This window comes from Cyrtonyx montezumae, unplaced genomic scaffold (genome assembly GCF_038088225.1).
Source record: "Cyrtonyx montezumae isolate F1298 unplaced genomic scaffold, pur_monq_1.0 scaffold_3, whole genome shotgun sequence".
Classification (NCBI taxonomy): domain Eukaryota; kingdom Metazoa; phylum Chordata; class Aves; order Galliformes; family Odontophoridae; genus Cyrtonyx; species Cyrtonyx montezumae.
Genome location: NW_027072034.1, coordinates 160148329 through 160174768, shown reverse-complemented (window position 1 = coordinate 160174768; position 26440 = coordinate 160148329). Strand labels below are relative to the sequence as shown.

Sequence of the window (26440 nt, the reverse complement as noted above, 5' to 3'; positions counted from 1 at the left end):
TCTGTCCTGGAAGGATGCAGCTCCCAGTCAGTGGCTTTGGACCAAAGCACTGCATTGCAATGGATACCCAAGTTGTTCCCATGCCGAATCAAAACAATAGTAAAACTTATAGAATATCCTGAGTTGGAAAGAAATTGTAAGGGTCATCAACTTACAGGATCTCCTTTACTTCCTTTATAGCCTTGGGGTCCAAAACCAGTTGTGGGCTCACCCTAGAGAAAGGAGATTTAGAAGAACTGTAGATGAAAAGTGTTACTTGAATTCATGGGTCGCATTGGATAGAACCACACTTGCTATGATGGGAAAAACAGCAGAGAGGTAACAAACATCTGCAATGAAAGTGAGCATTTTCCAAACTGTAGCCCATGTGGAGGATATGTGTGGACAGTAATTAACAAGTTTAATTTATTCTCAGCTAAAAGCTAGGTGATGAATATGCACAGAAGATGACAAGTTCTGAATTTCGGCAGTGACCTCTTGCTCAAGAAAATGTTGGGGCCCGATGGCATAACCACAGTCTAGATGTCACAGATGGAAGTGGAGCTGTGCACAGGAAAACAGAACCCTGAGGTTTAATTCCCAATCCAAAGCCATCAGTGATAGGACAGGCTTGTATCTGACATGGTGGCTTGGCTCCTTCCTCACCTTATGTCAAGGTTTGCATCCCCTCCTCGGAGCAAGACCTGGTTGTAGGCTCATGGTGTCCTGACATATGGATATGTAGTTAGAGCTAAGGATGATGAGTGGTACTTAAGGCACCCATTAGAACCAGTTTTTGAAGGTCAGCCACTCAAGCTGTCACCATGATGGCTACAGGCATGCAATGGTTTTGTCTCCAGAAAGGAGATGCCATCTAATGTTTGGAGAGAGGAGGGTTGAAGGCAACTTCTAAATAGCTTGGGGAAAGCCAGAACCTGGATGGAAGGGTACCCTATGAGCACAGTCCAAGCTTTCGGGTATGCAGAAAAGGGTGAACTCAGCAGTTACATAAGAAGGTTCTTCAGTTTGAGCTTCAGGATTAAGACAAGTTTTCTTTAGACAACTTTTGACTTTCACAGCCCTCTGTAGCTATGTTGGCTGTGGGAAGTGAATAATTCTGTTTCATCCTAACCCAGGTAAAGGCTGGTTGCAGGACAGTTGGTTCCCTGAATAGTTCTGCAAGCCAGGGCACTGTGACTTGCTGACAAGTACTTGCTCCAAAGATGCTGCTCCATGCGGAGCTCAGAGAGTGCCATTAACATCCCTGAGAGCCCTGAAACTCTAGATAACAACAAGGAGTACAGGTGCAGATGCATCAAGGCATGAGTTTTGGAGGCAGGACAGACTCAATAGGGAGGCTGAACTCCTATTACGGAGGCAGAAATGAGCGTCTTTTTCCTTTGGAAGATTGTTACATCTGATTTGGATGTTGAGTGCAGCCTGCAGTTAGTATTCTGCTATTGTTGTTAGCAGTGTACAGCACCGATTTATTAATTCTTTTTCCTGAAAGATAAATTAACCCCTTACAGGCTGGCAATTCTCCTTTCTAGCCCCCTTTTGGCAATTGTAGCCTGTCTGAAAAGTCCTCCCTTTACGCCAGCTCTCTTCAGTGTTGCATATATCCATTTCTGTTCAAGGAGACTGTGCTTTGCTGCTAGACTCTTAACTAATGTCCATGAATCAACATTCCCCAGAATTTGACCATCTTCTGCAATTTATACAACGATCCCTATCAGATCCTGATCCAAGTCTAGCCTGATATACTTCCTGCTTTCCTGCTTTTAAGTGTCTGTAATGGAGGTGGGATGGGGCTTGATCAGTTTTGCAGACAAAAGGGAGCATAAAGATTCTGTAGTTTAATCCAGCACATAGTACAGGCCCTCAGAAGCACACAGATACACTTGCATTGATGGAGAGAGAGTTAGAAAGTAAGTTAAACTGTAACCATGGGAAATGAATTCAAGCCAATCATCCCTCTCCCCCAGTTTTATCTCATAAGCCTCCTTATATTTTATTAGGGTATTCTTTGGAAAATGCATTACACATTCCTTCAACTTGGGAAGTGTTTTGGGGCCTCCTCACGAAGCAGATTAGGAGCTGATTTGTCTCTGGAGAAAGTCCCTTTTGAAAGCAACCTCCTCAGAGACAAATTGGCTCTAATAATATAATGCCGCATGACTCAAAGGCAGAATCATCATGTAGGTTTTCGAAAACTCATTTTCTTACAAGCCACCTCAGTAAGGGAGGAAGTTAACAAAACACTAGGCAAAAATTCAGCATTTTCTTTTCACTTTCCACACTTTGGGTTATTTTGCATTACCTGCTACGAGCCAGATTGCAGTATGCTTTAGGGTGAGCTGGTTAACAAAAATCAGTGGAAATTTTCTTTCTTCCCTTACATCATAGGGAGCGTTTTTGTGCCCAAAAAACAGCTGCTGAAATGAGTTCTTTTTTGCTCCTATCGACAATGGCTGTTGTAGGATCCCATTAAAACTATGGTGCAAGCTCCACTCTGAGCATTGCCTAGAGTGCAAGCAAGATGCCAATAAAGAGGATTGAAAAATCCCACAATGGAAGGGGGCATCTAAATCTTGCATTCTACTGCATGGGTGTATAATGCAGAGAGGATGGACCCAAACTTCATGGATATGCATAATGAAAGGACCAGTTGTAATTAGGGAAACACCCATTAGACAGAAGGAAAACATATATTAGTATTTCTTATCATTTATGTCTCTACCTTGTCTGATCACTGAGTTGTTCCAACAACTGCCTATCTGCTCATAGGTAACTATAAAACCCTAACAGCCTTTTACCCCATCTACTCCAGAAAGTCACAATCTGGAACATCCTTACCCTTTCTCCCTTGGGTCCCAGAAGTCCTCGGTCACCCTGAAAGCAAGAAATGAAGACAGTGAATGATTCCCTTTTTACTCATTCTTTCTGCACTGCTCAGTCCACTGATTTGCACACCAAACCCACCTATCACAGCTGGGAATCAGTTCCTCTAGGCACTCTGCCAAAGCTTACCATGGGGAGATTGTGCACAATTAAAATTTATTCTGCTGACCAAAAATAAAGGCCTGGGACTGATGTGTTTTGGCTGACTCCATGCTCAGCACATTCACAGTGCAGAGATATCATTGGATTTCCACCTTCCAAAGGGGCAAGACAGCTCCAGTAATATGCCAGTATTACACGTAGGGTGGGAAGACATCCTGTATTTTATAGGATTTTCCAAATTTCGATCTCAGAGCTTGGATTTCACACTAGAAGTGTGTGAAATACTAACCGTTCCTCAATGTTTTTATCTAGGAGTGGGATATGAAGCTAAAGGGCAGAATTTGGTGCTGATGGCATCTCATGCCCTTCTCCAGTGCTCATGACTGGTAAAGTGACAGCATATGGGAGAGTCTAAAAGGACCAGGTAGGGATAAGAGAGCAAAGAGAGATTATAAAACTGCATTGAGTTGCTTCTGAGTAGCAGCACTATATGTGGTTGCCTTCACTCCTGCTTCTCACTGCACAGTCCTACATTTGGTCAAGATTTACTCTTCTTATTGCTGTACTTTTCAGCTTTACAGGGCTTGCAAAAGAGAAATGGCAGAAGAAGAGCAAAGGGATTCCTGCTCATGGATCTCAAATGAATGAATAGGTAGGTGCTGTCTGGAAAGTGGTCTTTATCCTGCATGTTCTGCTCTCCAGCTCAGCTCTGCACACTGAGAGATCAAATGAAGTGCAAGAGTCTGTCCAAACTCCCAAATTTCCTCCCTTCCAACCCTACTAAAAATATTTTAAAAAGAGGCATGCAGAAACATAGCATGCATCTGATCTCAGCCCAGCCCTTATAGGGGTCTGCTTGTGATTTCATGATTCCATACACTGAATAAAGTTCCCTCCCAGTCTGTCCCAGAAAGATTCCCCACTAATGTGCCCTTCTCTTCAGGAGCTGCATAGGAAAAGGTGACAGTGACTGTTGCTTACTCTTTCGCCTTTCACACCTGGGAGACCTTTTAAACCCTGCAAGAATATAAAACAAGATATGAGGATAAACACAAGTGGGGTAAGATGTTAAGAGAGAAAGAGCAGCCTCCACTCATAGGCAGAACTGCCTCCAAGGAGAGGTTCCAGCACAGAGAAGCTGCTGGTGGGATGGCTGCAAAAGCTAGATTGGCCAACTTCCCTATTTTGCAAGCCTCACATGCAGACTTTTGTATGCTTAACAACAAAAAGACAGAGCAAGAATCTCTCAGAAAGCATAGGATTGCTTCCATAGGTCCCTCTAGGTGGAGGTGACAGGATCTCCAGGAGTCCCTCATCACAGGAGTGGGCAGGGACAGGACAGATGGAACACAGCCAAGTGGCCAAAAACATAAAGCAATTACACTTGGCACGACAGCTTATGTCTCACATCTGGTTACAGGATTTACACTGAAGCATTCCCACACAACATAAGAATTTGGGTTCCCCAAGTTTCTATTTCCCACTGGAAGCATCAAGCTATTTACATTTTTAATTGCTCATGGGCATTTCTTCCAGCCCTGAAGCTGTCCATCCCATAAAAATCAAGCTGCCCTCAAGCTGTTCGTACCATAAAATCAGTTCTCTGTGCTGCATCAACACTCACCATCATACCAATGGGGCCCTGGACTCCCATGATGCCCTCATCACCCTGTTAGGAAAGAGAGGTGTAGTGATGGCCATCAACAAGACACAATCCATCCCATGAGGGACAATAGGAACTGAGAATGAAGAAGCCTAGATCCTTAAAAGGAGTTTTCCAGCCTTGTTCACTTATATGTCTGGGATTAAAGGACTTACAGGGCTCCATGTCATTGCAGTTGGACAATGCATTCAGTATTTATTGAATACTCCGGTCAGCTTCAAGCTTCAGTGTCTCCTCAGCATTCAAGGGAAACACATCTGTAGGATGATCTGTACCTGACATAGCACGATATTCATCACTCTAAAAAGGTGCCTCTTCTGTTTCTATAGGGAGGCACTGGTTGTTAAGACTTAGAAGAAGCAGCCTAAGGCTAGGTGGCCTTGTGTGTCCTTCCTCAAGCTGTATTTACATGTGACAAAAGCATGGGCAGCAAAGGGCAGAGGTCTGAGATGTTCCTAGTGTCTCAAGAGAATCTCACCCTCAGTCAGAGAGCTCAATAGCTTTTATGTGCATTCATAACTTGGTTTCAATAGGACTCACCATAACAAAAAGGTAATCAGAAATTCATAACCCACGCTGTTGGCTTTTACCACCAGTCAACTGCTCAACTCATGCTTTTGGTGACCAATGTGGGGCTTATCTTCACACTTAGATCCTGTTTCCACATGCCAGAGAGCTTCTTAATGTTCCTTCAAGTTGTTGACTTTTTTTAAGCCTTATTACAAGGGATAGCTGGTGGATCTGTGAAGTGCTTCAATGACCTCAGTGGGTAGATCCCACAAGACGTATGTGTCTTTGAGATGCCTAGACTTGGTAATCATTCTGTGAGGCCAAATCTCTCCTATGTAGCCAATGTAGTCTGTGATTCTCTCCAGATTTACGCTGGAGTCAGAAGAGCAGAAACATTATTTCATCATTCCGTTCAGATAATAAAGCTTGAGTGAGGCTTACCCCAGACCTTTCACAGCTGTTGACATTCTCATTAACTGTTTTGTCTCAGGGGACTCATTGAACCCTTCTGCTGGCAGATGGGGAATTTGTCTAAATGGATTGCAGCATAAAATCTGTTTATTCATGGAACTGCCACAGACAGAGCAAATTGAAACATGGCCCATGATTATGACTCAAGAGGGTCTCCCTGGGGTCTTTGCCAAAGTGGGATCAAAACTTCTCAGCAGCCTGAGGAAAAGTGAGCATTGCTTTCCCAGGGATGGCAGAGGGTCAGAAGGGAAGAGGGAAATGAGAGTAAGAAAGCCGGAGGTGGATTTTTGAAAGAATGAGTTTGCAGGTAGCATCCCTCAAACATACAAAATGAGATCCTTCCTCAATGAGACATGCAGATGCATGAATGTAGATGCTACCATTGAAGCTTCCATCTAGCCAGCGAGGGTACAGACATAATGTTGATCAATGCAACGTGCAGTGCTTGAGGGTGTCTAATTGCAGAGGAGATGCTCATTGCAATTTGTGGAGAGAATTTGGTCAGTGCAATCTCCAGCTGGATGTAGAAGTGTCTATCATCTCCAAATCTGTCCAGTGAAAAATTAAAGAGGGCTCTGTAATCAGACCTTTTGGCATCTTCTATGATGGGTGTGCAGACAGTCATGGTATAAAGTTGTCTCCAAAGGAGGGCAGCTTGCAAAAAGACAAGTAAGAAACATTGACAGAGAACCTACTTGAGAACCAGGCAATCCACGAGGACCTCTTGGACCAACAGCTCCAACCCCAGTTTCTCCCTGCAGGACAGAAAGGCAAAAGTCTAATTTGGAGGAACGACACCACATGACTGCTGATCACTTTGACCATAGAATAATAGAATCATTAAAGTTGGAAAAAATCTCTAAGGTCATCTAGTGAAACTGTCTACCTGCCCACTAAGCCATGTTGTCCCTAAGTAGCACATCTCCACATATCTTGAAACATCTCCAGCAATAATAACTTCACTACCTCCCTAGGGAGCCTCAACCAATGACTGACCATTCTTGGAAAAGATTTTCCTAATGACCAGCATGAAATTAAAAGTCGCAAAAGGAGTCAGGAGACTCCCTTCCATTGACTTTCTGCTGCCCGCTCTGGAGGATGCCCCAACAAACTTAGGGAAGAAAGGCACGAAGGTGAGAGGAGGTGAAGCATCTGGATGGGATCAGGGATAAGGAGCCAGCAGATAGCAGTGGGTTGTCCCATTACTACCTGACTCACCTTGTTGCCTTTGGGCCCAGGTATCCCAGGAATACCCTATAGAATGAAAGAATAAGAAAATTTTGTTTTGCAAGTTCTTGATGCTCTCCCATCCCAATGAAAGGATGAAAGCACACTCAACCCACACACCAGGACCTCAGCCTCCCTCTCCAACCAAGTCTCTACTCCTCAGAAGACAAAGGGGTGATGTATAAAAGTCACCTCTTTTCCTGGGGATCCTGATGGTCCTGCAGGCCCAGCAAATCCATTCCGGCCTCTCTTCCCACTCTCACCCTTGAAAACAAAATACTTTAAGGAGGAAAACGCCAAAAGGCAAAGGTCTCACTTCTCCCAAGCCAACTTGAAATCAGGAATGTGACCCCAGGTGCTCCTAAGAGGATTTCGAATGCTCCCAATGTGGGGGCATCATTGAAGAGAGGTAGACTTCAATGAAATGATGTAGGCAGAAGGATCACACTCCTTCTTACTTTGGGTTGGCCAATACAACATGCACAGTGCCCTCACACCACGTACCTTCTGTCCTGGTTTCCCAGGTAGACCTGGAGCCCCTCTGTCTCCCTGTGAGCCAGGAATGCCAGCATTGCCACGAATGCCCTGAATGCCCTGGGCTCCTGGAGGTCCTGGGGCCCCTGGCTCACCCTGTTGAGAGAACAAGAGGGAATTTAGATCTGAGGTGAGATTAATAGCCCTCCAAAAATTCTGAAGAAATCTAGGTGGTGTTTCCTTGAATTCACAAAATGGGTATGTAGAACTGGGGTACTTCAGATAAGAGATGTCCATAGGGATGGAGTAGGGGCTGTACAATGGCTTGGTAAGTGCAGAAGACCACAAACATTTTTATTCTCTAGACCTCATGTACTCTAAAGTGGTCACTTGGAAGACATAGAGCACACCCTCCATACCAAGCTGGGATTTCCAATTTGGGTCTAGCTTCAATGTCTTTACCATCTTCAGTGTCTTTACCATCTCATTCACCACTGTGCCCCACACCTAGCAGTGGAACCATCAGCATAGAACGATGGAATGTAACATGCACAAAAAAACCCAAAACAAACAAACAAACAAAAAAACCCAATAAATAAGTTCCTGTATAGAGGAGAAGAAAGTTTTACCTTAAATCCTGGGGGCCCAGCCTGACCAACAGGGCCTCTAAACCCAATTCCTGGTTCTCCCTGTGAAGAGAAGAAGGTCAGAAAAAGTAAGACCTCTTCCTGTACCGCGGGCCCATCAAAATTCACAAACTAGAACACAAGAGATTTGATGTCAGGAAGCACTCATTTATTGCATGGATGGTGGAACACTAGAACACATTACCCAGAGAGTCCCTTATCTTCTGACATTACCCTTTTATAAAGTGTGCCCAGTCTATATGAGCTGTCAGGAGTCCATGCATAAGAGGGATAAATGCTGGGTCCCCCAGTGAGTCCTATCCCAGCTATGCTGAGTCCACATCTCAGGAAGTTATCTGAACAACTCACCTTGAGATGTGAGGCTAGATGTTGGGAAAGCAGAAGAATAAAGGAGGAAGAAGAGACACCAATAGTACCAATGCTGCTCTTTACCTTTTGACCATTTTCACCTCTGTCTCCTTTGGTGCCCTGTGGAATGAAAAGAGTTATCAAGCCTGTTGGAGAAGTTGTGAGAAGTACAACCTCACTGGAACCCTGAGCAAGAGAAAAGGTCTCCAGCTGTGCCCATATGCTGTGTCAGAATGGAATAACTGGCAGCTCAGGGACACCTCTGATGTCCAGTTCTTTAACCCAGAGAAGGTTGGGAGTGGCTACAGAGGAGCCAAATGCCCTAATGCAGGGTCATGTTGTTCCTGTTGTGTTACTGGACTCAACTCAGATGGTGATGGACTCTTATAAGGGCTGGGGATCTCACTTTTCTATGACAACCTTAGTGCTGGATTTGGGCCACTTAGCTGGTGACAGTCCTGTGCCAGCAGCTGAACCTGGCTCCACAGCTTACCTTTTCTCCAGGCTCCCCCATCTCCCCAGGCTGCCCCTGCAAGATAAAAAACACTCATCTTCCATCCGCCTCCCTTATCATGTCTGTGGTCCCTGCACAAAGGCATTGAAATTCATGGTAGTCCATGCAACGTATCTTGCAAACCATGCAACTCTTCCCATTGGACTGTGAAACAACCCTCCCTTGTCTGCCTTTCTTTTGAATATATGGGTCCCAACACCTCAGATCTCCTGTTTGTCCCCTATGTCATGAAGCGACACTGTGTGACTGAATGCCTGCTTCGATAGCAGCTGATGCAATAAGAAGCTCGGAGCTGGGTCTGACCTCTCCCTCCGTCTCTATTTATGTCAACACCATCTCCCACGGACCCTGAACTTGCTCTCCACCAGCATGTCCCAGCCTCTTCTCTTCCAGACCCTATTAGCATTTCTCCAAGTCCCAGTGGCTCACAAAAGCCCTATTGCTACCTTTTCTCCTTTGTTTCCACGGGCTCCTGAAGCTCCCATTTCTCCCTGGAAAACAACAGACAGCCCCTTCAGTTCAAGTAAGGAACTTCTTCCTTTTTTGGGAAAGGTAAGCATGCCTTCATTTCTGCATCACTTTTTGGCAAAAGGTAATGGAGGACCATCTTCTTTCCATCGCTTTCCTGATGGATCATATGGTTGGGCTATCCCAACCAGATCCAAAACATAAAATCATAGAATATCCTGAGTTGGAAGGGAGTCATAAGGATCACTGAGTCCTACTCCTAAATCCAACCAAAGTCCAACCAGATTAGGACTATCCCTGAACCCATCCCTACTACTGTGGTTGGACTTGGACTTGATCTTGAACGTCTTTTCCAATCTGAGCAATTCTATCCTGCACAGTGAAAGTGCATGGACAGAAAAGAAACTGTGGAGAAATTGTAAGATATGAGTGGTACTGTGAGTTTCCCCAGCCAAGAATACTGCAGATAATAATATAACACCACAAACATCATGAGTTTGAGGGAGAAGAGAGAAGTTCACAGAGAAGAGAATTTCTGAGGATTCCAAAAACCACAACAAATACATCTAAATCAGATGTGAAGAATTCAAGGTAGGATCCTCTGATCATTGCATGTGGTCCAAACCATTGGTTACTAACTCCTGAACCCACCAGCCTGGCCAATTTTCACCTGTGGTTCTTCAGCCTCTAAATGAGACTGCCCTGAGAGATAAACCACCATCCCAGCTCACCCCAGCACTGTATCTTCATTAAAGGTGGAAAAAAAAGCACTGACCTTTTGGCAGTGGTAGGGTGGATCCAGAGAGCCCATTTCCTCCTTCTGTAAGAAAGTAAATGCACATACAGAACAGATATTGAATTCTGCATGATGGGAGAAAGAACTAATCACATCCTCACCATGTGCAGTGGTGGTAAGAGCCTTAGGCATGAATATTATACCTTAATTCTTCTTGGGTGCTGAGGACCTGGGTATGTCTTGAAGAAGAAAAGAAGAAAGCATGAGAGCAGGTGGAGAAATGTTTCCCCTCTTAAGCTATGGAAAGGAAGTCTTCAGGCAGTGAGATGTTATGCAGCAAATAACTACATTGTACCAGGGGTAGAGGCATGTTGCACAGAATCCATATGTGGGCAGGGATCATGAGATCCTCATTGAAAGACCCCTGGTTGGATATGAGGTGGTCTCCAAGCTCACTCTGAGCAACTCCAGCCTGGATAGGATACCTGAGATCTGGTTCCGCCCATTGGAAATGGGTTGTAGGGTCCACAAACCATGAAATGCCTTGGTACCAGGCTTCTAGAAACAGCACAGACATCCCACCATAACCCTGATCCTCTATAGGCGTCTATAGAATCACAGAATCATTTGAGTTTGAAGGGGCTTTTAAAGGTCATCTAGTCCAACTCCTTTGCAGTGAACAGGGACATCTACAGTTAGATCAAGTATGATAAGCAACATGTCTCCTTATGACACAGACGAGCTCAGCTTAGTACTACCATAGCCCACTGCCAAGGACAGAGCGATGGTCAATTACCAGTTCCAAGTAAATTCAATCAAACTAAGAGGAGATATTTACATGTTCATATATTTCTCCAGATATCTTCTATACTCTCAGGATGGAAAAAAAAGAAACAACAAAAAAAAAACCCCACAAAAAACAACTGAATCAGGTTATCATGTTCCCTCAATGATTAAGCTTGATTTTCTCCACTTCTGCTTTGTGAGCATCACATTTCCCTTGCCAAACACAATGAGAACACTCTGCTCTGCCAAGAAATTCAGCATCATCAGCAGATGTTCCTTGCTTTATTTATTAATATTTATCACTAACCTTTCACATACACTCTCTACATTCATCATTGAGAAGAAGCAAATTGGGCTTCCCTTGCCTCCATGTGTTTGAAGACAACCTTATATCAGGTATTCACTCACCACGGATCCAGATGGGGATTTTGGAACTCCTGGGGCACCGGGAGGGTGAACCTGAGATACAGCCAACAAGGAATGGTCCACATTCCCTTATGGCTCTGCCCAAAGCCATTGGGGTGTAGTGGGGCTTTACCATTTGTGTGTCATGCTGGGTTGATCTCCTGGCTCTAGGATGCCTTGGGAGTGCAGAGCCATCATCTGAATTCATATTTTCCTGCAGGAAAGAAAACAGCATCATAGAATTACAGAGTTATTGAGGTTGAAAATGCCCTCTAAGATCATCTAGTCCAGCTGTCCACCTACCACCAACTATATCATACAACTTATCATCCCACTGAGCATCTCTCATCATTATTTATTCAGTACTGTGCAATTAACTTATTATCTCAGAGGATTAATACCTAAAATATTGCAATTTGGAACTCTACTTTCCTCCCTGCATCACCCATGTCTGGGTAACACACACTGTATGCATTAATTGCACCCAGTATATCTGACTGGAGTGATACAACTGTTGATGTTTGATCACTCTACTCAGTAATCTCACTGATATTTGCAATGCTCATGGTTTGGCTGATACATACTTAAGACACACACCATAAAGCTTGTACAAATAGTTACTGGCCTGGGTCATAAACTGGTCATAATTCTAGCAACAGTAATTTATCTGCTTGCTGTTCTAAAAACAATCATATTCCTAGCTCAGTATACAGCAATTATTCCCTGACCCACATTGTGGTGAACTGCAGAGCAGCTTTGACAAATATTTTGATATGAAAGCAAAAAAGCAATGGGGTGATTCACTACAACAGAAGGCAGGATACTTCCTTGCACTCAAACCTCAGCCCTGAGCCCTGCCAGGAGCACAGGCAAAAGAGAAAAGCATTAGGATGGGATGTAGTTATTTGTCATTATTTCCACATTTGTATTATTATTTTCAGAATCAAAGACCTAGATTGACCTCTAGATTTAATCTACAATCGTGTGTTGAGTTCTGTTTTGATGGATTTAATTAACTGGATGATAGTTTAATTTACTGGCTAATAAACCCAGGAAGCTTCTGACTCACTAAAATACACGAGGAAAAAGGATATTTTGATCCAAAGAAAATTGAAATTATTTACTGAAATATGGTGAGGAGCAGGAAGGAGAAAGAAAAGATTCACCAGTGAAGTGCTGGCACACATTGCTCAGGAGTGCCCATTTGGAGTGGGTTCTGCCCATCCTGCACTGGGTTGCATCTGATTCACATGCGAAGCAGATGCAAAATGCTGCTGCTGTTTTGCTATAGGTCCATGTTCACTGTGAAGAGCATAACAAGGAAAAGGTGAGGCAAGTCCATGGGTTGCCAGGACCTTGCTGAGGTTTTATGGCAAGCCGTCTGTCTGCATGCGATCTCATAACGCTGCCATTTACAGGGGTGGTGGGAAATTGCAGGGGGTAATAACTCTCCTTCATTCTGCAATTCCTCTGCAATTTTAGCAGTTTCCAGCTCCGAGATGCCAGGCACCTCAAGGGGAAGGAGAGAGGATGCTGCTTTCTGAAGCAGTGATTTTCTGATAGTGAGTGGCAGTGTCTGGAAAAAGGAGAAGGGAAAGGAAAAAAGAGAAGAGATAAAAAGAGGAGGGAGAGAAAAGAAGAGGAAAAGAAGAGAGAAGAGAAGAAGAGAAGAGAAGAGAAGAGAAGAGAAGAGAAGAGAAGAGAAGAGAAGAGAAGAGAAGAGAAGAGAAGAGAAGAGAAGAGAAGAGAAGAGAAGAGAAGAGAAGAGAAGAGAAGAGAAGAGAAGAGAAAGAGAAGAGAAGAGAAGAGAAGAGAAGAGAAGAGAAGAGAAGAGAAGAGAAGAGAGGCGAGACAAAGGAAAGAAGAGAGGGGAGGGGAGGGGAGGGGAGGGGAGGGGAGGGGAGGGGAGCGGAGGGGGAGGGGAGGGGAGGGGAGGGGAGGGAGGGGAGGGGAGGGGAGGGGAGGGGAGGGAGAGGAGAGGAGAGGAGAGGAGAGGAGAGGAGAGGAGAGGGAGAGGAGAGGAGAGGAAGAGGAGAGGAGAGGAGAGGAGAGGAGAGGAGAGGAGAGGAGAGGAGAGGAGAGGAGAGGAGAGGAGAGGAGAGGAGAGGAGAGGAGAGGAAAAGATAATAAGGTCTGAAAAGAGAAAAATGGAAATAAAATGAGGAGGAAGAAATAGTTCTGCAAAGAGAGAAACAGCAAAGATATCATGTAAAAAAAAAAAAGACCATAGGTATATCCACATGGAGAAAACAAGGGGCATTTATCTGAATTAACTCTGAAAACGAATGAGTTGAGGCTGGGAGATGAAGGGGATTGACCTGTCCAGTCCCATAATGCCAAAGAATTGGTTCATCCACAGAAAGAGTCACCACCCACCTCTTTTGCACGGGCATGTGTACCAGGGCTCATCCTGCCTCTATATCAGTTAATTTGCTTCCCCCATTAACTCCTGCCAGCCAGAAATTGCATCTCTGAGATGAAGCTTCTTGGGCTATTACAGACTGCTTCTCTCCAGGGCCCCATGAACCTTTTAACAGGTAAAATTCGTGGTTACAGCTGCTGCTGACGGGAAAACAAGTGGCTCTGTTTTGCACTCTTTGCATTGCAGGGATCTGTGCTGTGGGGAGAGAGGGACTGATCCTGCCTTTGGATAGTGCTTTTTTTCTCTTCCTGAGGATAGAGGGGATAAATGGGGCAGGTGATAAACTCAAAGTACCAGCTTCTGGATAAAGACCATCTCAGCTTATGTCTCGAGTGATAAATGAGACCCTGATGATAAATGAATTTTGTAGCTTTGCTCCTCACCACCCATGAGGTTTTATAAATAACAACAACAACAACAAAAAGTGGTATCTCATATGGGATGCAGAATTCTGGTTTTGATCGTTGGGATCATAGAATCATAGAGTGGTTTGGGTTAGAAAGGACCTTTCAGATCATCTAGTTCCAACCCTCTGCTATAGGCAGGGACACCTCCCAGCAGACTATGTTGCTCAAAGCCCCATCCAGCCTGGTCTTGAATGCTGCCAGGGAGGGGGCATCCACTGCTGCTATAAGGTCTTCTCCTCAGAGCCTTATCTTCTCTAGGCTGAGTGGCCCCAACTCTCTCAGCCTGTTCTCACAGAGGAGCTCCTCCATCCCTCTGATCTTCTTTGTGGCACTCTTCTGGACCCACTCTAACAGCTTGATGTCCTCCTTGTGTTGGGGCCCGCAGACATGGATGCAATACAGCAGACTGGGTCTCATGAGAGCAGAGGGGCAGAATCATCTCCCTTGACTTGCTGGTCACACTTCTCTTGACGCAACCCAGGATACAGTTGGCCTTCTGGACTTCAAGTGCACATTGCCAGTTTGTGTTGATCTTCCATTAACCAACACTCCCAAATCCTTCTCCTCAGGGCTGCAGAGATGGGATTGATTTGTTTACTGACACCCCTAAAACACTGATGTGTTTACTAAAGATAGCACGACTACATTTGGCCCCTGAGCTCTCTTCCTTCCCAGTGTCATGGCCACAGTGTTTGGGCACACAGATGCATTTAGTTCTCTTAAAACAGACCAATAGGGCTCACTCACTTTTCATTAAGGAGAAAGATGCCCTGTCTGATTTGTAAAGTCCAAATGCATTTAACTGTGATGAGGTTGTTCATGAGAAGCATCCAGAATAACTCAAGTCCACGGTCTCAGATTTGGGATGGCCTAATTCATAGACTGCTGTTGCAGGTCCATAGGGTCTGAGCTCTGCCTACTTTAGAGAAAGGGGCACCACAAAGCTCCTACCTCACCCAGTGTCCTATACCCATTGGAAATGAAGAGTCATTGTCTCTGAAGCTGTACAATGAAAGTGTAGGGTGTGGCACTAAGGGACATGGTTTAGTAGATGTGATGGTGATGGGTTGATGATTGGACTTGTTGACCTTAGACATCTATCCAACCTAAATGATTCTGTGATTTTATGTTTCTCTGTCTGCTGGAAACAGACTCTGCATGCTCCCAACTGCATGCACTGTAACTGCAGCTGGAGGATGCTCATTGTTCAGGCTGCAGCTTGCACACAAACAAGTGAATGCTCCTGTTTGTGTGCTTGTGCTGAGAGCCCTCTCCTGGCTGCTGCAACTGTAGTGAGTCTGTGAGGGGGTAATTTACAATGGGAGTGGAGATACCTTTCCAGCAGACTATTCAAATCAAAGCAAGATTTTCTCTTGAAAGAGCCTCTCCACTTTAAGCTACCTCCCACATCATTATTCCTAGAAATATCCTTGCTAATGCTGTTCATAGCAGAAACAGTGCTTGCAGCTGTAAGCAAACACTCCAGGGATTTTTCCTCAGGCTGTGAGCATCCTGTCTCCAAGTATTTGACACTGTCCCACGTGATATCCTGTTTGTCAAATTAGAGAAATATGGATTTGATGGGTGGACCACTCTCTGGATAAGGAATTGGCTGGATGGTCACACTCAGAGAATTGCTGTCAGCAGCTCTCACGGGAAGACATTATATTGAAATCATAGAATAATAGAATCATTAAGTTTGGAAAAGACCACTAAGATCATCCAGTCCAACCACCAATTCGTTCCCACCATGCCCACTAAACCATCACCCTCAATACCATGTCTCCACGTTTCTTGACCACTTCCAAGGTGATGACTCCAACACTTCCCTGGGCAGCCTGTTCCAGTGCCTCATCAGTTTCTTGGGAAAGGTTTTTTTCCCAGTATCCGATCTGAGATGTGTTAAAACAGCACTGGATGAATGCCTTTGTCCTCTCTCCATCACTTGGATTGGTGTCACTTAGTACATGGTATTCAGTTAGGGTCTACCATCATGCCCCACAGCTCTCATGATTACAGTGCTGACAAAGGCAAAGGGTTTGGTAGATGGAAGCTGAGCATTGTATGGGCTCTTAGAAGAAAATGCTCATCCAGGAGGGCAGAAATAAAGACTGAAATTGGATGTTTGGACTCAGACAACCACATTTCAGTAAAATCCGAATGTATTGCTCATCAGCTCACCTGTGATAACTACTATCAGCCTCAATATATCCTATTACCTTGCTGCAAATGCAATAACATGACTTAGAGGGAAAGTGCTCATGCACTTTTAAAGCAGCTGTATCTCCTAACTATGGAAGAAGCCTCTCTCTTTGTCACTGTTCCTCAGTAACAAATCTGTTCAATTTTTTAATACATTTTAAACATCTAATCTGTTGATTTTTTTTAATATCTCATCAATCTTGAAAGAAGAGCTGAGTCACCTTACAGTGTTTCCTCTGGGACAGTCACCTTGTTTCAGCTGACCCACAAACCCATAAAGGTCTGTTAAATTCCAATTTCCACTTGTGAAAAATGATCCTCTTTTTTTCTTTTTCCAACAAAATGGGTAATTAACCTCCAGGAAACCTCCAAAAAATTACTGAGGATTCTAGGGAATTCTCTGACCATATACAAAGGACATGGTTCATCAGCAGCATCCTGCCCAGGTCCCATGTCCAAGCACTGGTCTTCTCTGAGGCTGCTCCTGGGCTCAGATGACTGGGTGTAAGATGGACACAGCAGTCTCCTCCAGTCTATTGCTGATCTTCACACTGCTCCTAGTGTAACCTAGTGCTGCTAGGGAATACCTACAAGGCTGGTGTCCTCCTGTGGTTGTCCTTCCACTCTTTCCTCTAAGGATTCGAGAAGCTCTATGGACAGGTTCCCTTGCAGATCTCCTTCTTGACGTGGTGAAGACACAGAGAAGCTCTGCAGAAGATGATGAATGAGTAACAGCATGATCACCAGAGTGAAACATGGAAAGCAAAGTTTCAGGCACTGAAACTGATTCATGCAGAATTCCTTTCACTAAATTAACTTCTCACTGATGTAAAATAGAGAAAGAATCCAAAATGTTGTGCAGGGTTCATCTAATCAAGCTCTTCAAAAATAATCCCTTAGCGTCTATTTAATCAGCACAAGTAGGAATGTAATTAAAAGTCACTGAACAGGCATTTACATACACTGCTGAGAGAGATATTTGTCTCTTTTGAGTCTTTCTCCCTCTTTCTCTCCTCAGATATTTTCTCTAATGATTCAGGAGTGCTCCCCAAGGGTTCGCGCTCAGATTCAGAACCGTCAGCAGATGGACCCTGTGGAGACCAAAGAAAGTTACTGTTTTTCTAAGTCAAGACCTCTTCCACAACATGCTGTTTTACCCACATTGTCATTCATTAGAGGCCCAGGACAAAACTGGAAAACCAAGTTGCCAATCATGATGGGCTGTGGCATCCAACAGGGATCCCCAATGGGTCAGGAGCCTGCCCAGGGGCTCAGAAGTGAATGTTTTGCCACTTCTCACCTTAAACCCCAAACAAAGTCCTTAGAAAGAAGTGACCAGCTCCATCTCACTCTGTCCTGGACAAACAGTACATGACATCTAAGTATATCCCAAACCTCAATCCACAGTGGCAGAGATAGTGACAAGATTTATAAAAAACCCGGACCACTAAGATGAGCAAAACTCCTTTATTGTCATAGCTTTGGTGTCTCTGTTCCTCAAATGTGGCTCCAAGCTTGATGGCATATGTCCATTTTTGGTTTTTTTGGGACTCCTGGTGCAAACAAACCTACTGGTGAGCACTTCATGCCCCCCTCAGGGCCCTAAAATGCTGTCATCTTGGCTGCTATGATATGGAAAAGAGAGATCATAGTAAGAGCCTGGAGCAGAGTGAGGATGAGCCTCCCTTACCTCAGTGCCAGAGCAACAGATCATCACTGAACCAACCACAGAGGAAGATAAATCCACCATGAGTTGGCTCCAAACACTCCCACATCTCTTGTGCTCCAGTTACAGGAAACATTTCCTACCAATGACTAACAAGGGTTTATGGTGAGTCACTTCTTGACTGTCATAAGAGAGGATTAGAATAGTCTCACCACAGCTGCCAGTGCTGTTTCCTGGACTATCCCTTATCAGGACTGTCTAGTATGGGTAAATTAAGACCCAGGACTCCTCCTGCAGTTCTGAGAAGTAGCCTGGATACAGCTCTCTATATTTATTCCTGGATGTGTATTGCAACATACGGGACCTTGGGTCCAGGATGGAGATAAGCCATAACATCACTAGTAAGTCCCTAATTTCCACAACAGCAAATTATCTGTTGCTTGCAATTGCCAAGGCTGAAAGCAATTAGATTATCTCTAGCAATTAGCATGGTTACTTGAGCAAATGAGGGCTATGGAGTCATGGCAGGGACAAGAAAGAGCTGTATCTGGGTGGAGAGGAAAGGAGGATGAGCAGAAGGCATCACTGGATCATGACTGGAAGCTCTGGCATGCATTAGATGTGTGAGCTCTTAATGTTATTCCTGCAGCAAACTGGATGGACAGGAGCACAGATCTATGACTATATTTCATCGGCTCTGCTTGTTTTCACCTTAGGGAGTCCTTCAGACACCAGCACCCTAAACGGAGGGTCCACTGCTAGACTCTGTGCTTCTTCTGTCATCTCAGTGATAGTCAGGACATCATGAGAAGTATCAACTGTCAGTGAACCCTGTAATATCAGAAAAAAACACTATGGCTCTGTATGGCCATGACAAACTTGAGCTCTTAGGAATTACAAATGCACAAAGATTCATTCTGATGGCACTCCAGCAGTCTCTGTCCCATCTGCTAGCCTTCCTATACCAAGATGGAGTGAGTAATAAGCAATCCCTGGTCACTATTTCATAGAATCATAGAATCATAGCATTGATCCAGCACAAACCACTGAGGGACAACACATGTCAATGATCTTCATCTGAACACTGAGCCATTGACCTTCACGCTCTTTCCTTTCCAATTTGGAGAGAAGGATGTTATGGGGGACTATGTCAAACACTTCACTGAAGTCCAAATAGATGACTTCGGTGGCTCTTTCTTTGTCCATTGCTGCAGTCATGCCATTGTAGAAAGGCATTAGTCAGGCAGGACCTGCCATTGGTGAAGTCATATTAGTTGTCCTGTATCACCCCTCTGTCCTTCATGTGCCTTAGTATAATTTCCAGGAGGATCTGTTCCATGATTTTCACCAGCACAAGGGTGATACTGCCAGGTTGGTGGTTCCCTGAGTCATCCTTTCAACCCTTCTTAAAAATTGGTGCACAATGGCTTTTTTCTAGTCACCATGGACTTCACCTGTACTCCATGGCTTTTCAAATATCATCAAGAGTGGCTTGGTGACTACATCAGCCAATTTCCTCAGGACTCTAGGATGCATTTCAGTGGGACCTCCAGCCTTCCTACCCAGGTTATTCTGTGTCCTTTACTTTCAAAGACAACCTTGTGGTCAAATCTTGTGTTTTCAGCTGCTTTGCTCCCCTTGCATAACCCCAATCCAACAAACCCCAGTGGTTCGTTGATTCTTTCATTTCCAAAGATAATCATGTGTTTTACAATCTCATCAGCTTAACTGGTAGATCCAAAATCCTGGTGTGAGCCATTAGCCTCTTTCAGATTTATATACCTGCAAGTCACTATAAACTACTGGGGGACTGAGATGACCCTGAAACCTTCATTGGTTCATTTCCTTGTAGGTCTGTCCATCTCCTGAAGATGACAAATACTCACGCCATGTTTGGGTATGTGTGGAAGTGCCTGCTTATTCCTGGAGGTCTTGAAGCTGCCCAAGTGCTGCATCAGCCAGTCCAGCCCCTCCTGCAGGATTGCATTGGAGAGGTCTTTCAGCAGTGCCAGCTGCAATCAACAGAGTTAATAGTTGTTTACTGTCACTCTTCTGTCACCAAGAAACAACAGTGCTATAGCCACCCTGGAATGATGACTGATGTGTTTCCAAGGGGGTAACAGAGCATTTGGCCCTGACTGCCAACAGTTGATTTAAATGTGTTTATGGCTTGGGCATCTAGGAACTGATTGATGGAGGTTATGTAGTGGCTCTCCCCACTCTAAATAAATCCCCCTACACTTGATTAGAAAAGACAGATCCTCATCTCTCTTATTCATTTCTCCAGAGCTAACAATAAGGAGTTGAGGGTGATGGGCTTATATATAAGCGTGTAGTTAATGGGATACCAAAAGCTGGGGCTCATCACAATTACTGATCTTAGTGACTATCATGAGACTGGAATGACACTTGGCTTTATTAAACACTAAGAAGTGTGTACACTATGATTTGGGTTATCAGCAAAGGAGAAACCCAAACTTAGACAACATCATCAACATGTACAACAGGGCCCTGTGGCTCTCCTCCTCCTGGCTGTGAAGACCCAGAACTGAAGTACACTTTGTACAAGCTAAGCCAAATAGTAGCACCAACTCTAAATGGGTATTTGCTAAGGTCTCAATTTCACATGGGCCTCAAAGCCTTCATTCAGGCCATAATGCAGCAGGAGCAAAGCTGTCCAAGAAGAACATACATACACATGGTAAGCTGTAAAATGAAATCGAATAACCCTGACTTCTTGTACCAGTGATGGACTAGGAGGTGCACACATCATCTCCGGAAGACCATAGGGGATAGATGGAAAAGTTCAATTACAGCCCTCTTATCAGAAGGAAGGGCAAAGCATTACCTACCTTGATACCATTTTCTTCAAAAAGTCTCTCCAGATCCTGAAATAAGAAAAATGGTAAGAACACAACCAAAGCTTTGACTCAGAGAGGAGCAGTAATGTATCCCTGTGAGCAGGAACCTGACTCCAGTGGTCTGGGAAACACTAGGTGCAAAGCAAATGGCATTTCTTGAAGGACTGAACACCCACCTCTCCAGCCTGGGGACCTAGTCCTGCAGGTGGTGATGGCTAAACCTGGGGCATTTGTAAGGTCTCCTCTGACATCCCCAAACACAGGCAGAGAGGGAGATCTTTCCAGCATTAATATGCTCTATAATTTTTAATTCCTTTACCTTCATTTCCATTCCTTTTCCTGGTGGACCAGGTTCTCCCTTCAAACAAACAAGAATAACTCATTACCTATGATTCATGACTGGCATCAAGAATGAACAGAAGTTATAGAAGTCAGGTCCTTACTCTACTGCCATCCCATTCCATGACCACAAACAAATCCCCTTCTGTTGGGTCACAGAAAGGTTTGAATCCCACTCTGATAAATTGGCTCCTTCCTCTCCCAGCAGACACAGATAATGACTGTGTTTTGTAGGGCAGGGCTGGACCAGAGCTTGACTGGAGCAGCACCAAAAAAATTCTTGGACTAGAGCTTTGCACCATCCCCTTGACTGGGGGATTGTGGTCTGTACCAAATTAGCCATGTTTCCCACCAAGACTATGCAATTCTGTGTTGAAAGGACAGAGACCTGAAAACTGATTTACTTCTCCATTCCTCAGCCATTCACAATACGTAAATGGTGAAATTTGGATGGTCCTCCAGTGCCACCAGTGCTGCCTCTACAATGGCAGTTGTGTGGAGATGGCAGCAAGGCAGAGGATGGTCAAGTCGCTCCCAGGGTTGGTGGTCCCTTTTAGAGGGGCCATGGTCCTGATGGCTCTTCTCACTACCACATTTGGTCTGGGTCAAATATCTCTGATGGGTTTAAGTGTGGATTCCCATGTGTAAGTCCCAAGGACAGGTTGTCTGTGGGGCTGTCTGTGTCTCCTTGCCCAGTATGATGTGTCTCTTCAGGTGATTCTGGGCTGCTGACTTGGATGAAATGCCATATAACCTGTAACAACCTGGGATGTCTTCGGGTAAGTCAAGGAGCTCTGATGAGACCAGGAGCTGAGCTGCCTCTCTGATGGGCTTCATTTCACTGAAATCTGGTTTCTGCACTGACAGATTCCGGTGGAATGAAGGGCATCAGGAAGGCCCTAGTAGTTTATTCCATCCAGTTGCTGAACAACATCTTCCTGCCTATGTGTTGTATTTTTACCAAATGGAGCTGTAGAATTACAGCATCACTGTGACCACAAGTTTAAAGCCCATCTCATGTCTTCTGCTTTGAAAGACCCATCATTCTGGGGAGTGAGAAGTGATCTGACATAGGTATTCTTCCCTTCTGGCCAGTCTAAAGGTGCTTCCATACATCTGAGCACATACCTTTGGGCCTGGAGGACCTCTTTCACCTTTCAAACCATCCTTCCCTCGATCTCCCTGTAAGCCAGCAGGAACAAGTTAGTTCTTCATCCCCTCTAAAATTCACAGATGGTTGCACATTACGGTGTTTCCCATGTACTGGCCTCAGACTAATAACATCTGAGTCTTCTTCCATGTGAACCAACCAGCCTTTTCTTACAATTATTTCATTGACTGACATAATTAAGGTAAATCAGGAGTATCTCTGCTCTTCACTTGAAATACACTATTAAGGATGTGTCTGCAGACTTGGCCTCAGAGAAGTTATGAAGCCACACAACATCTGAGAAATGCAAAAATAATCACACATTCAGCTTCAACTCAAATATTTTTAAGAAAAATACCTTTTCACCTTTCAGAGTGATGATATTTTCCAGAGAAGACATCTGCAAAAAATGAAAGAAACCTGGTGAAAGAAGATGTCTCACTTCCACGTGCCTTTTATCCCAGATAACCCATAGGCACAAAGCCAGCAACTTTCTCTCAAACTAACCAGCAATGTGAACATATTGTGTTTGGACATGAACCAAAAGGGAGCCAGCGTATCATTTTCCTGCTCATGGATCAGAGATTCGGGGTGTTTGTGATGCTGGTATCTAAATCTACATTTCCAAAGGCTAAATTCATAGCCAGGTTTTAGCCTGTACAAGCTTCTTGCATGACCATTTGGAGTGACATTTGTTTGACCACACATGCAGAGGAACTAGCTGCACCACTTCTTCTCTTCTGATAAAATTAGTCTACAACATACACTATAAGATCTGGCAGTGTGTTCCCCATGGAATCCAGGATTCATGGTAAATCTCAACATAGGATTATAGAATCATTGAAGCTGGAAAGACCAATAAGATCATCTAGTCCAACCTTCAACATATCCCTCTCCTGATCAAATGCAAAAGTCAGCAGAAGAAGGCAATACTCACGATGCCTCCAGGAGTACCAGGCAGCCCAGGCATTCCCTATAAAGATGTAACACCCCCATAAACATAGTGAGAATTTTAGCCACCAAACAGACAGTCTATCATGCAAAGTTATAAATGAGAATGTGCAAACCTACAGATTCGCCCTTGTCTCCCTTCTCTCCAGTAATTCCCTAGGAAGGGGAGAGAGAGGCAGGGTGAGAACAGCCTGTGGTAGGGGAGGGTGTTCTCAGCGTCTTCTAGCTGGGACATCATTCAATAGACTAACAAACCCTTTCTTGAGCAGTTGAGCTTAGAAAATCTGGAATTCACTCTCGCTCCTGGAGAGGAACTCTCTGATATTTAATAAGGGGTGTGATTATAGCCTCTTCCTCAGCAGGTTGGCTTATTAGGGGCTTTCTCTCTCCCATTCAGCTGTTCATTTTCACAGTTTGTAGAAACATCACGTCTTTAAGCACTCTGTCCCTTTGACAAACTTAGCTGATGTTAGCCAGTGTTTTCCTAAGTTGTTAGAGGGAGATCAGACAGAACGAGTCCAACTGCCCTTTTCAGATTTGCCTTACATCCTTTCCAGGTTCTCCTGGATCGCCTTTTATCCCCTGCTCTCCAGGTCGTCCTGGGAGTCCAACTGGACCCTAATGAGAAAGGATTCAGAGAAACAACCAGAAATAGAACACAACCAGCAGTTCAAAAAAATGAAGCAAACAAGAAAAATGCTCACCTAGGTAGAAAATTATGATAATAACAATTATTACCCTCATTCCTCTCTTTCCTGGTTCTCCAGGGGCACCAGCTTCTCCCTAAAAGAGAGGAGTAGAAGCTTTAACAGGCCTTCTTCATTCAAGCCTGAACCTTCACTGGTGGTACTAATTTTACTGCACTTCCACATGGAGAAAACATCTTAGAGCGAGAGAAACAAGTTCTACTGTTATTCCAGTGGTTCAAAAGCAGCTAAGGTCTCCTCTTTAATGCTTATAAAGTTGGTACAAAGACAGCTCTATGGTGATCTGAATTATTTTTAACTAGGATTGATGTTTTAGACTTGCTCTAGAGTTGGAGTAAATGGAATTGAAGCTATATGGTAACATCAGATTACTCATATCTATGGAGGAAATTGGGCAATTTCCACCAGACCCTACTACAAGTTGTTGCAATCTGTTTTCTGCTGCAGAGCATAAAGAACTATCTCCCCAAGAAAACACAATTTGATTCTTTTTGGCCTTTCTTTTTTACACTGTTACTTCAGAAGACGAAGAACCAAAGCTGAAACAAAATGAAGTCATAGGAAATATAATGAGGATTCTTCATAGTCTCATGTAATTCAAGGGCAAGGCAACAGAAAATAAAATAAGTAGGAGTTAGTTTCAAAATGAATCAAAGGGGCTGGTTTTGCAGATGCTCCTCGACTAACTAATGCTTAACTAACTGGAGAAGAGATTATGGACTGTAAGTACTACCATTCTACTACAGTGCTGTACCTACTGTAGTCATGAGAGAGGCTGTTGTGTTTGTCACCTACATAACCCCAGAAGAGTTGGACTTCGCACTGATTACCTTCATTCCAGAGGCGCCTTTCTTCCCTGGTTCTCCCTGAAACACAATGCAAAATTGCTAGGTTACATTTAGTTTTGTAACCGGGCTTTTTTATATGTAATTTCCTACAATTTTTTCTTTTTTTTCCCAAGTCTTCTCTTGGTGGTCCTATTCCACTTGACACTGAGGCATCAACTCAGCCCTTTGGACTAAAGAAAAGTCTTCACTGACTACTGATTGGAGCAGTTTACCTGAACTCAACCATGAAGCTCTTGGGAAGTGCCACCTAAATTGATTGAAAGAGGTATCTACTGTACCATAAAAACACAAGTATGTCCTTCAGGGCTGGTGTGACTGCACACCATCATCGTTACTTGTATGTCACACTGATTCAATTACAAGAGTGCACAGTGCTGAATAACAAGTCCACTATGGTGCCATGTGTTCACTCCACCTCGACCAAGGGTGAAGAGACTTCACCCCAAAACAGAGCCTGAAAAACTCCCTATAAGGGATCCATCTTCTCATTTGCTGTGAAAAGACAGAGTAAATAAGAATGTGAATCTCTTGATGAACAATCCATTGTGCTTAATTTGAGGTCGTCTGCTTAGACTCATGTTGTTGGCCACCACTGGACTGAGACTTGTCTCTTCCCAACCAGAGTTCTATAACATGTGTGTTTCTGACTGGTCCCATATTGTCTCTTGTTCCTGCTTCTGCAATTGTATAGCCTAGGGTTGTTGGCTTGGCACAGAGTGTATCAGCACAACCACCCACCTGGTCTGGTATCTTCTACTTACATCTTTACCTCTTAGGCCGGTCTCTCCTGGTTTCCCAGGTAATCCTGGTTCACCTTTCTCTCCCTTTGGACCTATTTCCCCCTAAAGAAAGCAAGGCAGTTGTTATTTTCTTCTTGTGTATTTCATAGCGCTGTCATTTTAGACATCATGGGAGGGGCTCATGGAACCATGGCCATGCATCTGTTTCCACACCACTGGCTGCAGTTTGGGCTCAGTGTCTAACCCTGCTCTGGGAAAGGCTGTGTTTAGCTTATTTGCTTAGCAGGCTCAGCTGGAAAACATATTAAAAGTGGTCCATTCAGAATGCAAAAGCATCTGCAACTGACAAATCCTACTAGATAGTGTAGAATTTCTGTCCCTTTCCATGTCACCTTCTCATTGTTTTTCCTGTGCAAGGCTCTGCGCATCACACGGAGAGTCTGGCAAAGCAGGACCTGTTCAAACTTTCCAGCTTTTGAATACTCCTCACATTTTGACTCTATCTCCACAGCAAAGATAAAACCTCACTGACTCAAGTTATGTTGTGTGACACAGGCATCAGTCATGAAATGGTGCTGCAATCACTGCATCATATACTCACCTTGTAACCTGGTTTGCCAGACAAACCTACGTTTCCCTGCAGAAATAGACACTATTAGTCATATGGTGAGAATGACAGAGGTAGAAAAATTTCAGATAAGGTTCCTTTGTCATATCTAAAGGGTCAGCATCAGACTTAATGCTGCAAAGAAGCTCCTTGATTGCTGGTACTAGCAGATGAAACTGCTTAGTATGAGGCAGAGAAGGAGAAACCATATGGCATCCCAAGAGAAGAAGGGCTGCTGAAAGCACACATTGTCTAAATGCATCTGTTCTTCTTTTAAAACCATTGGCTTTAATAGAGAGGTGAGGATCT

At 44.2% G+C, this 26440-nt stretch overlaps 1 protein-coding gene across 1 annotated transcript in view; it reads right to left on the bottom strand.

Annotated features, from left to right (window-relative positions):
- The window catches only part of LOC136053152 (collagen alpha-1(VII) chain-like), an 87386-nt gene that overhangs the window by 26596 nt on the left and 34350 nt on the right, over nt 1-26440 (bottom strand). Inside the window, exons 40-66 of the mRNA XM_065743817.1 lie at nt 26134-26161; nt 25546-25616; nt 23968-24012; nt 23776-23847; nt 22257-22310; nt 21109-21147; nt 20781-20816; nt 19815-19940; nt 18640-18759; nt 17225-17353; nt 16854-16970; nt 11365-11445; nt 11235-11285; nt 10244-10279; nt 10080-10124; nt 9283-9327; nt 8816-8851; nt 8407-8442; nt 7957-8016; nt 7358-7483; nt 7046-7117; nt 6845-6880; nt 6322-6381; nt 4607-4651; nt 3964-3999; nt 2836-2871; nt 156-212 (exon numbers count right to left, since the gene is read on the bottom strand). Of these exons, the coding sequence (XP_065599889.1) occupies nt 156-212; nt 2836-2871; nt 3964-3999; nt 4607-4651; nt 6322-6381; nt 6845-6880; nt 7046-7117; nt 7358-7483; nt 7957-8016; nt 8407-8442; nt 8816-8851; nt 9283-9327; nt 10080-10124; nt 10244-10279; nt 11235-11285; nt 11365-11445; nt 16854-16970; nt 17225-17353; nt 18640-18759; nt 19815-19940; nt 20781-20816; nt 21109-21147; nt 22257-22310; nt 23776-23847; nt 23968-24012; nt 25546-25616; nt 26134-26161 (1695 nt within the window). The remainder of the gene's footprint in view (nt 1-155; nt 213-2835; nt 2872-3963; nt 4000-4606; nt 4652-6321; nt 6382-6844; nt 6881-7045; nt 7118-7357; nt 7484-7956; nt 8017-8406; nt 8443-8815; nt 8852-9282; nt 9328-10079; nt 10125-10243; nt 10280-11234; nt 11286-11364; nt 11446-16853; nt 16971-17224; nt 17354-18639; nt 18760-19814; nt 19941-20780; nt 20817-21108; nt 21148-22256; nt 22311-23775; nt 23848-23967; nt 24013-25545; nt 25617-26133; nt 26162-26440) is intronic.